The sequence below is a fragment of the Muscardinus avellanarius genome, assembly GCF_963383645.1.
Source record: "Muscardinus avellanarius genome assembly, chromosome: 1".
NCBI lineage: Eukaryota > Metazoa > Chordata > Mammalia > Rodentia > Gliridae > Muscardinus > Muscardinus avellanarius.
The window spans coordinates 51,829,318-51,842,402 of record NC_137786.1 but is presented as its reverse complement, the minus strand read 5'-3'; the positions used below and the strand labels follow the sequence as shown (position 1 = coordinate 51,842,402).

At 37.8% G+C, this 13,085-nt stretch overlaps 1 protein-coding gene across 1 annotated transcript in view; it reads right to left on the bottom strand.

The window, feature by feature from the left end:
- The window catches only part of IPO11 (importin 11), a gene marked incomplete at both ends in the record, with an annotated part of 185,985 nt that overhangs the window by 18,393 nt on the left and 154,507 nt on the right, over positions 1 to 13,085 (bottom strand). Inside the window, one exon of the mRNA XM_080703434.1 lies at positions 5,631 to 5,715. Within this exon, the coding sequence (XP_080559560.1) occupies positions 5,631 to 5,715 (85 nt within the window). The remainder of the gene's footprint in view (positions 1 to 5,630; positions 5,716 to 13,085) is intronic.

The following is a 13,085-nucleotide window of genomic DNA, read 5'->3' as shown; positions in this document are numbered from 1 at the left end:
GGGACTTGTGCAGCTTTGATAATCAACTTGGGTATGATATTTTGCAGTCCAACCCAGTGAAGGAGTAGCAGTGGTAGAGATACCACACCCTAGTCGCAGCTCCCTGTGAGAAAATACCCAGCCCGGCACCTCCATGGTCTCGCGCAGCCTCGATTAACTTCCTGGGTCTGAGACTTTGAGATACAACCAAGTAAAGGAGTAGTGACAGCTGAGATTACAACAGACTCGAGATACAGAGCATCCTAAGTGAAGTCATAGTGACCCAGGGAAGGCACAAACTTCTGAAATCATGGGAAAGAGGAACAACAATAGAGCAATGAATGCCCACAACCCCATATTATCAGAACCTGATAACACAGAAACTCAGAGATCTCCAGAAGATCAAATCAGGAATATAACTGTAGAAATAATACAGGACTTTCAAAAAGAATTTAGATAGAGTCTAAAAGAAATAAAGGAAGCAATCATTGAGGTAAAGGCCCCAATTCAAAGTATAAACAATCGATTAGACCACATGGAGAATAGAATCTTGCTCCTAGAAGATGATCACTCCAAAAATGAATGAATAATTTCTAACTTAGAAAAAAGATTCAACAGTAGGAATCTGACATTGAAGAAATATGGGTCCATTTTAAGAGAGCTAACCTAAGAATCATCAGAATAGAAGAGGGAAAATAAGGTGAAACCAAAGGGATCAATAATCTCTTCAAAGAAATAATAGCAGAAAATTTTCCAAACATAGTGCAAGAGGTTGATACACAGGTCCAGGAAACTTATAGAACTCCCTTTAGGCAGGATCAGAGAAGAGGATCCCCACGCCACATAATTGTCAAAATGACCAATGTGGAAGCCAAGCAGAGAATCTTAAAGGCAACAAAAACAAAAGGTGAAATGACATTCAGAGGCAAACCAATTAGAATCACTCCAGACTTCTCAAACCAAGTCATGAAAGCCAGAAGGGCTTGGAGTAACATTCCAAACTCTGAAAGAAAACAACTTCCAGCCAAAAATTTCCTACCCAGCAAAACTATCTATCAAATTAGATGGGGAAATAAGAAGCTTCCATGACAAACAGAAACTCAAGGAATTTATGTCTTCAAATCCAGCGCTAGAGAAAATACTCAAAGAGATTAGCTACAAAGAAGAAATAGGTAATACACACCAGAACCAGAGAAACAAGATTTTCCATCCAGCAGACAACTAAGCAAAGAAGAATATATTCATGTGTTTATAGGTTAAAATCTTTGGAGATTCATTATTTATTTCAGTCTTTTACCTATTTCTAAATTGTATTTCTAAATTGTTTGCTTGCTTTTATTGTTGCTAATTTTTAGGATTTCTATTTGGAATATTAATATACCTTCAGATATAGCATTTGGAAATATTTTATCCCATTCTATCAGTAACTCTTAACTCTTTTTACATTGTCTTTGGATGTACAATATTTTTTTGGAAGTTTGTTTATTCTTTTGTTGCCTTGCCTTTGAAAGTATATCCAAGAAATCACTGCCAATTTCAGTGTTGTGAAGTGTTATGACCCAGGTTTTCTTCTAAAAGTTATTTTTCAACAATATATAGTGAAAAGATTATTATTTCCTTCACCAAATGTTCTTGGAAACTTTGTCAAAAATAACTTGACCATATATGGAAGAATTTATTTCTAGGCTTTTTATTTTACTCCACTGGTTTATATATCTGCCTTTATAGCAGTACTACACTGTTTCAATTATTGTAGCTCTATAAAGTTTGAAATCAGAAAATGTACATCTTCTAGCTTTGTTCTTTTTCGAGATTGTTTTGGGTATTTAGAGTTCATATTTCATGTTAGGATAGACTTTTTTCTGAAAAAAAAAGTACCTTAAAAAAAAAAAAAGAAAAAAATATCCTCTGGTAAGAAAGAAAGAAAAAAGAAAAAAAATATAAATGTTTTCAATCCTAATCTACTTCATTTAATCTACTGATAATGCAGAAACAACTCATATTCAAGGACTAGATATCCTAAGAACTAAATTTTCCTTCTAAAATAAATTAAAATATATTCTCGTATGTGTCTATAAAAGAAAAGTACATAAAAATCCATTCCAAGTACAAATAATTTTGGAAACTACTCAAAGTTCTTAGAATACTATCTGTTAAAAAATGAACCAAATAGAAGGCTTATAAAGATGCATAATACAGATAGAGTAAAAAGCAAAGTCAGTGCATTGGGAGGATACAAAAACATAGCTACACACTTTAATTTATTTAGTGAAATGTAGTAAGTATAGCTGGGCCTGGTGGCACATGCTTGTAATCCCTGTACTTGGTGAGGCCCTTTGCAACTCAGTGAGACCCTGTTTCAAAAAAAAAAAAAAAAAAATAGGGCTGGGGGTATAGCTTGGAGGTAGAATGCTTCGGGGTTACACACACACACACACACACACACACACACACACACACAATGCAGTAAGTACAGAAACTATAAAACTTTGAAATTTCATAAACATGTTAAAACTTAGAAAACTAGAAAACTACAGTTATGTTTTACTTCATCTTAATCTTCATAATCTTACCAATGTAAGGCTGTATGTTTCTTTATTCTTCCCTACTACCAATTTCAATGTTGTGAAGTGTTATCACCCCTGCTGGTGTTGAAGACTGAACTGAGGATACACTCTGCCACTGAGCTGCCTCCCAACCCTTGTTATTTTTTTATTTTGAGATAGGGTATTGCTAAACTGCCCAGGCTGGCCTCCAACTTGAGGTCCCCTGCCTCAGTCTCCTGAATGCCAGGGATTGTAGGTATGTGTCACCACACCCAGCTATATTTGTCATTATTAATAAAGCAACTATTAGGTATTTATAAAACTAGATTATTTACAGAACTAGATCATCAAGATCAAATTAGTACTTACTATGGTTCATTAGTACCTTTCTCAGTGGAGATAGGGGAGATGTTGGTCAAGGACACAAGACTTCAGCCAGACAGGAGTAAGTTCAGCATGGTAGCTACACTTAATACATATTGAGCATGTCTAATTCAAAATCCAAAACCTGAAATGCTAACACAACCCAAAACTTCTTGAGCTCCAACATGATACTCAAAATTTTGGATTCAGGGTCATTTGGGATTTTTGGATTAGAGATAATGTACATATAAAGACTATACAAAATATCCCCCCCAAAACTAAAAAATCTGAAATGTTTTTCATCTCAAGAACTGCTATAACATCTTTAACAAATCCCTAAAATAAAGGCAATGAAAATCTTAGTTGAGATGACAGCATAAATCTACTTCAATTAACTACTCTAATGAAAAAACTCAAATAACATCAGCCACTTTAATATAATTAGAACAACACTGATAAAATAATCAACTCTCAAATAAAATTCAAAATCACAAAACTGAGTCAAGGAACTTAAAGTGCTATTTCTAAAACTATGTTTTCACGCTCATCTTTGAGACAACTGCACTCCCCTTGAAAAGAAAATTAAACTGAAAATAAACTACTATGCGATGTTAGTAAGGACTGCATGTTACATAAAAGATTGGGTAGATTAATTTGCTAAGAGTAGATCTACCAGACTAAGTAAATGAATAAGGTGTGCACAAAAGATGATGATGAAATACATATTATTAGCTGGGTGTGGTGGCGCACGGTTGTAATCCCCGCGCTTGGGAGGCGGAGACAGGAGGATCGCGCAGGTTCAAAGCCAGCCGCGCTGGCGTAAGAGACCCTGTTTCAAAAATATAAAATAGGTCTGGGAGTGTAGCCCGGAGGTAAAAGGGCTTCCAGGAACCCCAGTACCACCAAAAAAAAAAAAAAAAGAAATACATATTATTCATTTACAAGTTCAGAATCATGTAAGAAAATGCTATCATATTTTTCTATAACACCAATGACATGACTGCTTAAGTTGGCGATAAGAGCAAGAAAAAAAAAGACGAACTGTTAGGTTCTACCAAGAGGCTCTCATCACTTTGTAGGTGAGGAAAACACCCTTCCACATATTTAGGATCCCACATAACAGTCTCATTTCAAGAATTACTTCAGTAGATATACTCATGAACACTATGTACTGCAGAGGGACAGAAATGGTAATTAAGAGCTTAATTTAAAAAAATTCAAATAATCTTTTAGCTCACAGGCTCTGGAAATCCACTAATGCCATTTTCCTCTCATTTCACAGCAGGGGAAAAACAGCTCTAGAAAGACAAGATGACTTGCTCAAGGTCACAGATAACAGCACAAGCAGGACTATAATTCTGGCCTTAAAAATCATTTCGATTTGTCTTTTTCTCTGTACTAGCAGCTAAGAAGATAGTTCATATAAAAATAAAGTAAAATGAATTAAAGATAGTTTAAAAGAAGTCTGTCTATGTAGTGTAGTACCAGCAATATGCTGGGAATAAAGCCCTTGAAGGCTAACAAAGGATAATTCAAAAAGTGAGTCTAATGTTGAGACAAAAATAATAATGAAGCATGTGTAATTACTAGGGGCCCAGTTCTCATCCAAAAATCATTTTATCCATTCAGCCATGTACTCTGTGTATGAGGTACATCCTACTGCCGTTTTCATTTTGCAAGCAAGGAGAGACAGCATAATGAAGGTAGTCAGTGGTGAGGTCAGGAGACTAGAAAGGATTCAAAAAGAAACGGGAAAACAACTTATGTGTCTCATTGTCAAAAATAAGTATTTAAAGCCAGGCATGGAAGTTTAAAGTAAGTATTTAATCCCAGTATTTTGGAGGCTGAGACAGGAGGATTGTAGGTTTGAGTACAGCCTCAGCAAGTAGTGAGATTCATCAAACTAGCCAAACTCTTATTTTAAAAATAAAAATAAGCCAGGCATGGTGACACATGCTTATAATCCTTGAGGCTGAGACAGGAAGGTCGCGGTTCGCGGACAGCCTCAGCTGCTTAGTAATGCCCTTTGTTACTCAGTGGGACCCTGTTTCAAAATAAAGAATAAAAATTAGAGCTAGGGGTGTGCCCCTGGTTTCCATCCCCAGTATAACAAAAAATAAAAAAATAAAAATAAGACAGGGCTTGGGCTATAGCTTGGAGGTAGAATGACCCTGAGTTCAATCCCTAGTGCCAAACACAGAAAACAGTATTTAACATTTAAAGATCAAAAATATCTTTAAAAGGCAAGATATTTTAGATGTTTCCTATTCTTTTGTCTTTTCTCATCAGATTCTTCTAGGTAAGGGTTAATAGTTTTTAAAATAAGTTAGAAGCTAATATATGGGCATATTTATATTGGCCTGTGATGCATATCAGAAAAAGTTCAGTTGTGGAGATTCATAAAATAATAGGGAATGAAAGTAATATCAGTGTTTCTCCTCAAAATAGAAGAACAAGCATTTGAACTTAATGTTTGAGAGTCACATGTTTTTATAAGTAAAAGAGTAAAACCTTTGCGCTGCTTAACCAGGCAACAATTATTTCAGATCAATTTTCTGTACATGAAATAAAACTTACCTGTTTTAGGGTACAACCCAAATTTCAAAACTCAGATGCCTTGCAGTAATTCTAATAAGGGATGAATGGATAGATATACAGGTGGACAAATTAACCAACAGATATTTTTAAGCCTACAGAAAATAATGAATATATGATTTTTCTTAATTTTTGGAAGCTACTTACCATCTTTTTTCTTTTATCTTGTTCTGTGGGTGGTTCTTCATCTTCTGTTACTTTGGGTTCTTCAAGATGAGACATCAACATACAGCTACAATTTAAAAAAAAAAGCCATGTTTTAAATAATAAAAAATACTGATAATATACTAAAAACATGCCCTCCAAATCGCTGAGAACAAATGCTTGTATACTACAATGTGAGGAATAGATTAGCTAAATTAGATTTACATTTAATTTTTTCCTCAATTATAAAAGGAAATCTCACTTTAAAAAGAACATAAAAAAATCTACAGTATTATTTAACTTGGGCAATTAAAATAAAGTTTATGAAATGTATAGAGTACTTCTGACCAAACATTACTTGCTTTGGCAAGGTATAGATTTTATATCTTTCTAAAAAAAAAATACAAACACTTAAAATACTTTTCTCCTAATCTTCACATTTGCAGATCACACATGCAATAATTTAAATGATAACAACATTAAACACTAGTAATTATGTCGCAATCTATTTTAGCTCCAGATGACATTACTGTGCTATGGGGAACTGGTCGCTGATAGCACTGGTACCTTCAGGATGGTTATAAATCATTTTATTTTGATTATCTGCACCACTGCTCCTCACCATTAGAGAGATAATAGAAACACAGTTTCCTACTCAGCCCACACAGGTTCTAGGGAGACAAGAAATGAATATTGTCTAGTGAGTCACAGTGATGGAACAAACCCTACCATTTCCTCACATACAACAGAAGAATGCAGTAATCTGTCAGAGCCAGGGGTTCCTAACTATAGTTTATTAGGGATTTCTAATAAACTATGACAAAGAAAGCTTGGTTTTTCTTAGATTTTATAGCAAGTATAGGTGAAGGACAATTCTTGACTCAGCTTCATAAATAATTCTTAATTTAGGGTTAAGGACAAATACTAATACTGAAACTTAGTGGACATGGGTGTCTTTTATCCCTATCCCCCATCGTTAAAAAATCACAATTTTTAGAGCAACTACTTCTAACCCACTCAGTGTATACTGGTGAAATCAAGCAGTAAGAATCTTAGGCTGGAAATGAGATGTTCTGAAAAACAGAAAGAGCTCAAACCATAACTCAACTTGGAGCTGCAATGCTCCAAGATGATTGATTCACTGTGTTATACAATAAAGCATTGCACGAGTAGTTGGCCAATGGATTCTCTTAAAAAGTGAGAAAAACAGAACACTACCGCAACGATGCAAAAGCTATTTAGTAAAATAAAATGTCTAACCCTAGTCTGTATTGACTGACTACTGTATGGAGGTTCCTTTTCATTAGCCATGTTATGCAGACTTGAATTCTATATGCAGTAAATATCGGTCTCCATGGAGGCACACTTTATTTTGCATCAAATTCTTCCATTTCATTGCAAAATTTGTTAACTTATTTATACAGTAAAAATATATTAAAAAAAATTCTCAGCCAGGTGTGGTGGTATATGCCTGAAATCACTGTATTTGGGAGGCTAAGAAAGGAGGATTACAGGTTCAAGGCCAGCCTCAGCAACTTAGATTGACTGCTTCAAAATAAAAATAAGCACTGGAGGTCTAGCTTGGAGGCAGAATGCCCCTGAGTTCAATCCCTAGTACCAAAAAACAACCAAAAACCAAACCAAAACAAAACAAAGAAAAAACTGTATTCTGCCTTCCCTATGTTCAAAAATGTATCATTAATATATATAGATATATATATTAGTATATACACATATCTCCCACTTCTGTGTTTCAATTAGCAAAATCACCCAAAGACCCAACTAATTGTGCTTTACAATTCTGCAAATTGCACTTATCTGGGTCTCACAAAGGTAGAAAATGAGTACTTAAGATTTTTTTTTCTCTGAATCAAAAGCTCAATGTTGAAACTCTCTCCTGCAAGAAAATCTCTAATTAAAAGTGAAAATGAGATAAAAGATAAGCAATCATGTTTTACTTAAAAGGAACATGAGCTGGGCATGGTGGTAGATGTCTGTAATCTCAGTACTTGAGAGGCTCCCTCAGCAACTTAGTGAGGCCATCTGCAACCTAGTGAGACCCTGTTTCCAAATAAAATAATAAATAGATCTAGGAGTATAACTCGGAGTTAGAAGGCCCCTAGGTTCCATCCCCAGTAGCATGCGCGCGCGCGCACACACACACACACACACACACACACACACACACACACAAAGAGCACGTGAGAATTAACAGATTTCTAATAAGCTAAAACGTTTGGATTGTGAATACAATAATAGTAACAGTAATAAAATAGTACCAAAAGAGTTCAAATAGGAATAACCAACATATAGAGAGCCAATTCTCCATTCTATACTCAGGGCAGAAATCACTGAAAAACTTCAGATACTCTAACAAACTAAATGAGAATCTTTCTCAACAACAAACTCCAACTAGCTGGAAACAGTGGTGCACACCTGTAAACCCAGTACTTGGGAGGCTAAAACAGAGACTAAAGGACAGCTTCAATAACCTGGCAAGACCCTGTTTCAAAAACAAAACAAATTGGGCTGGGGTGTAGATCAGAGGTAGAATGTTCTGGGTTCAATCCCTAGTAAACAAACAAACCAAACAAAAACTCCAGCCAACAAACCACAACCAACAAAGGTTGGCAGGAAATTTTTTAAATAATTCTGGTCAATTTAAGATACCTGCAGTAATTCCTTTCACTTAGTACAAACTCTGGGCCCTAAGTCATTCAGTCATTTTACAGATATGAAAAGTGATGTTGAATTTACAAACACTAATTGAGTACTGATAAACAGTATTTGCCCTCAAAATTTTCCAGTCTAATAAGTGAACTTTTGCTTACTTTGGAGCATCAAATATGGATGCTTCAAATTTGTCCTTAATATAGCACTTGAACAAAACCAGAAGATCTGAAAAAAGTCTTGGCACATTCTATCTGGAATCTGCATGAGCAAAGGTTGGGTAGGCAAGTTATTCAAGTCATGTTCTTGATATCCAGTATCAGTGATTTTCAAACTTGAGCTTGCCTCTGAACCATTTAGAGGGCACTGTAAAAGCACAGACCGCTGGCTACCACCTCCAGAGTTTCTAATTCAGCAGGTTTGGTTGGGAACTGAGAATTTGCATTTCTCATAATTTATTCTGGAATGCTGATGCTAACTGTGGTGGCACTGAAAAGCTGTTCTAGTATTAACTTCCAAGAAAAATGCAAAAGGCATTCAGAGTCTGGGTGTTGCACAGGCATTCAGCAGGGAGAGGCTACAGCTTTGCCTGTTAACAATCAGAACCCCCTCTTCCCCCTCTCTCTCTCTGCCCTTTGTCCTAATGTTAACTCATAGTAAGAATATAGAGACAAAGCCTTGAGCCTTAGAAATACATAGAGCCACTTAAAGCCTTTAGCCTTACAAATTATAAAAACAATTACAAACCCTAAGAACACAGTGACTCTGCCTGACGATAGCAAAAGCTTTATGCTTGCTCTTAGAGATTACACACAGCTACACTGGTGGTAATTTGTACGTCTGTTTCCCTCTTATAATTTGGGACATGGCCTTGGTATGGGAAATGTAAACTCCATGTGTCACTTCAAAGTACCCATAGTTGATGGAAAACCCACACAGCCCAATAGAACACAGGTAAAAACAAGGTACATTAATGACCCTGCACTATCTGGGGACAAGAAGGCACCACCTGCCTAATAAATAAGTTACTAGCTTGTTGCCTTGACAACACTGATAAGAACATACCAATAAGAAAACTGTATTTAAGGGCTGGGATCAGAGAGGGAGGCAGAGTTCCATTTTCAGGCTCTCCAGTGTATCTTTCAGGCATGCTCCTCTTCTTCTCTTTCCTTTCTATTTCCTATTGACCTTGTAATAAAATTTGTTTAAGCTGCTACCGATTTATTAGTTTTAATTTCTCAATTCAACTTACCTATTTGAATCGAGGAAAAGAGCCCACAGTGCCGCTACAACCATAACACTAATGTTGAGAAGTGGGACACACAGGCACTTTGTTAATTGCAGTCTTGTACCAGGAAAAATTACCCAAATTGCTTCTATTTATATCTTTCTAACACTCATCAAACTGATTTCAACCATCATTATTTTTGATGCTATGTAAGTAGCTTTTCAGGTAGGCTGATTTAAGAATCCATTTATGGATCACTTCACATAAAACTAAACAGACATTATTTAGTTGGTCTCCATAGTGGACACTTAGGTTGCTTGACTTCCTCAGTTAAAAAAAAAAAAAAACAAAAAATAAACAAACAAACAAAAAAACCCCATTAATCTTTCCAGTTTCCTTCTTCGATGCTACCATATGCTTCTGGAAAAAGCTGATCTCAGTCTCAGGACAAGTGGCTCAATAAGCAATGCTGGTGATCCTGTTCCCATGGTCCATGACTACTTTCAGCAGGGACATGTATAAAGAATTCTGGACAATGAGATACAAGGGAAAGTCTGAGTAAATGTTTGTTTTGGTGGTACTGAGGATTGAAACCAGGGGCATTCTACCTAGGAGCTACACATTCAGCCTTATTTTTAATTCTTTATTTTTGAAATAGGGTCTCAATAAGTTACAGAGGGCCTCAGTAAGTAGCAAAGGCTAACCACAAACCTGTGATCCTCCTGTCTCAGCCTCCCAAGTACTGGGATTACAAGTGTGTGCCACTACCCCTGTCTTGACAAAATGATTTCTAGAAAAGGTTTACCTTTTTTGAAGAAAAAGAAGACAACTTGTCTGCCACTGCAGTATCACTAATTGCCATGCTTACAACTACTTGGTATAGAGAGGGAAGACAGCCTGCAGATGAGATTAGTGTACTGAAGGGGTACAATAGAAAAAAACGGGTTCTTTGAGGTTGAGAAGACTACAATTAGCTAATCCTATAGCCACTCACCTATAGTCATTTTGTTGTCAGAGACTAATTCTTTATTGTTAGAGCCGAAAGTTCTTCTAAAGTCCCTTATATAAATACCTTATGAATATTTCATTTCTGGGTCCCAGCCAAGAAACAGTTTCTTTATCCTGATAAACTTATTTCCTTCTACTTGAAAATAAGAACCATGTAACCCCTAATGTTTTTCTTTTATGCACTGGCAGACAACACACAGGTAACAAGTTTTCTATCCAGACACCACAGACTTCCCCAGAGTTTCTTATCTGAGCTCCCTCAATCCAATGTTAATAACATTCTATTACAATGAGTATAGTATGTGGTTTCCTTACATGTTGTCTCAAATCTTCTTATGGTCTCAATATAAGCAACTGAACATTGTATGTTAGGAGTAGAGAAAAGTGTCATAAAGGAACAGAGAAAGAGGCAACAAATTCTTTAAGTCTAGAAAAGAATCTTAAGCCAGGCGTGGTGGCGCACGCTTGTAATCCCCGCGCTTGGGAGGCAGAGACAGGAGGATCTCACAGGTTTGAAGCGAGCCGCGCTGGCTTAAGAGACCCTGTTTCAAAAAAAAAAAAAAAAAAGTATAAAATAGGTCTGGGAGTGTAGCCCAGAGGTAGAAGGGCTTCCAGGAACCCCAGTACCACCAAAAAAAAAAAAAAAAAAAAAAGGAAAAGAAAAGAATCTTAGAGGTAAGTATCTGCTGGCGAGGCTGAGGAAATGACACATCAAGAAGAAATATTACTAGCCAGGCCATGACAGTGCATGGCATGCTGGGGACGATGAGCAATCCAGGGAGCAGGAGAAAACTAGGAGTGCTGTCGATTATGAATCAGCACAGAATAGAGGTCCGGCAATTTATTCTGCAAGAAACTGGGCTGTGAATTTTAGGAAGTGGGGAGTATGAATGAGAGGGTGAAATTGGAGAAAGACCCCAAGGAGGTCCCTAAGGCCTACACAGAACATCAGAATGAGGAACTGAGGTTGCTTCTAGCATTCTCTGTTAGATTCTGAAGAGCCATTGGGTGTGCAGCATATCGAACTAAGAAAGAAAAGTCCTTAAAAAGCTTCCTTGTTTCAAATAAGACTACTTCCTTTATAGCTGGTATGTTTTACTCTCTCGAGCTATAAAATACACAATTTATGAGTCACTTTTTAATCAATTTTATTGCCTCTGTGTTTCCTAAAATGCTGGCTAAGTTTCTTCTTCCTTCTCAAATTTTGGCAAGGGGATATCAATTTCATTTCCCAACATTCCTGATGGTGAAATATTATATAAGGAAAGAAAGGGGAAACAAGCGTGCTAAGCAGATGAGCAGAAGAAGGTCAATCTCTAGCCTCACTAATACACTTCCCTGGCTCAGTGAAAGAAAAATTCTACTAAATGAAAAATAAAATAGCAATAAATAGGCAAATCTAAGCCGGGTGTGGTGGTACACAATTATAATCCCAGTACTTGGGAGGCTGAGACAGAAGGATTGCAGGTTTGTGGCCAGCCTCAGCTATTTGGTGGGGACTTCTACAACTTAGACCCTGTTTCAAAATAAGCAATAAAAAATTAAGCTGGGGGTATATCATGGAGGAAAATGCCCCTGGGTTCCATCCCCAATACTGTTAAAAAAAAAAAAAACTAGTTTGCATAAACTCTTAAAGTGAAACTCCGACTTCCGGGAAGATGGCGACGGAGAAAAGCAGGACTTATGAGCCCCGCTAACAACCAAGCTCTATTACAACAAAATCAGCGCCTTTCATAGCCAGAAAACACCATCAGCAGAGAAACAAAAAATGTAAATACAAGGGACAGAGAAAAAAAGGTCTGGAAAAACGAGACACCAGAAAGAAACCAGACCGCAGTGCTACAGCCGGAGCCGCGGCGCAGAGCGGTGGGCGCCATCTTCTTTTGCAGCACCAGGCTCCAGAGAGGAGGGGGACCCAAAACGGAGCTCAGAGCCACAGAGGAGATACGCTGGCCTCATGCCTGAGGACGCAGCAAAAGCAGCAGCGCCTTACTGCCGGCGGCAGCGGTGAGTTCACTGGACAGCTCTAGACCAATGCACTCAACAGCCCACCAGGATCCAGAGAGGAGCGGCGGAAAGCAAGCCGAGGTGAGCCACTGCGGAAAGGCCGGGCGGAATTCGGCAGATTTTTCGGCGCAGGAAATATCTAAGCTCCCAGGGGCTGGGCTCTGCACACTCTGCAGGGACTCGGAGCTCAAAACCAGAAAAGAAATACGCCAGCCTCACGGCTGAGGGTGTGACAGCGGTGCCATACTGCCACCGGCGGCAGCAGCAGAGAATTCACTGAGTCCACTACAGCTCCATCAGCACACTCAACAACAGTGAGTCAAATTGCGGCCCCTAGAGAAGAAATCCCAGTACTGTACTCCCAGGGACTTGACCCAGTGGGGGAGTGGTAGTGGCAGAGATATCACACCATAGGAGAACGCCCAACCTGGCACCCCCCCCCCATGGTCTAAAACAGCCTCGATTGACTCCCTGGGTCTGAGACTCTGCCATACAACCTAGTAAAGGACTAGTGGGCACTGAGATACCACAGACTCGAGATCCAG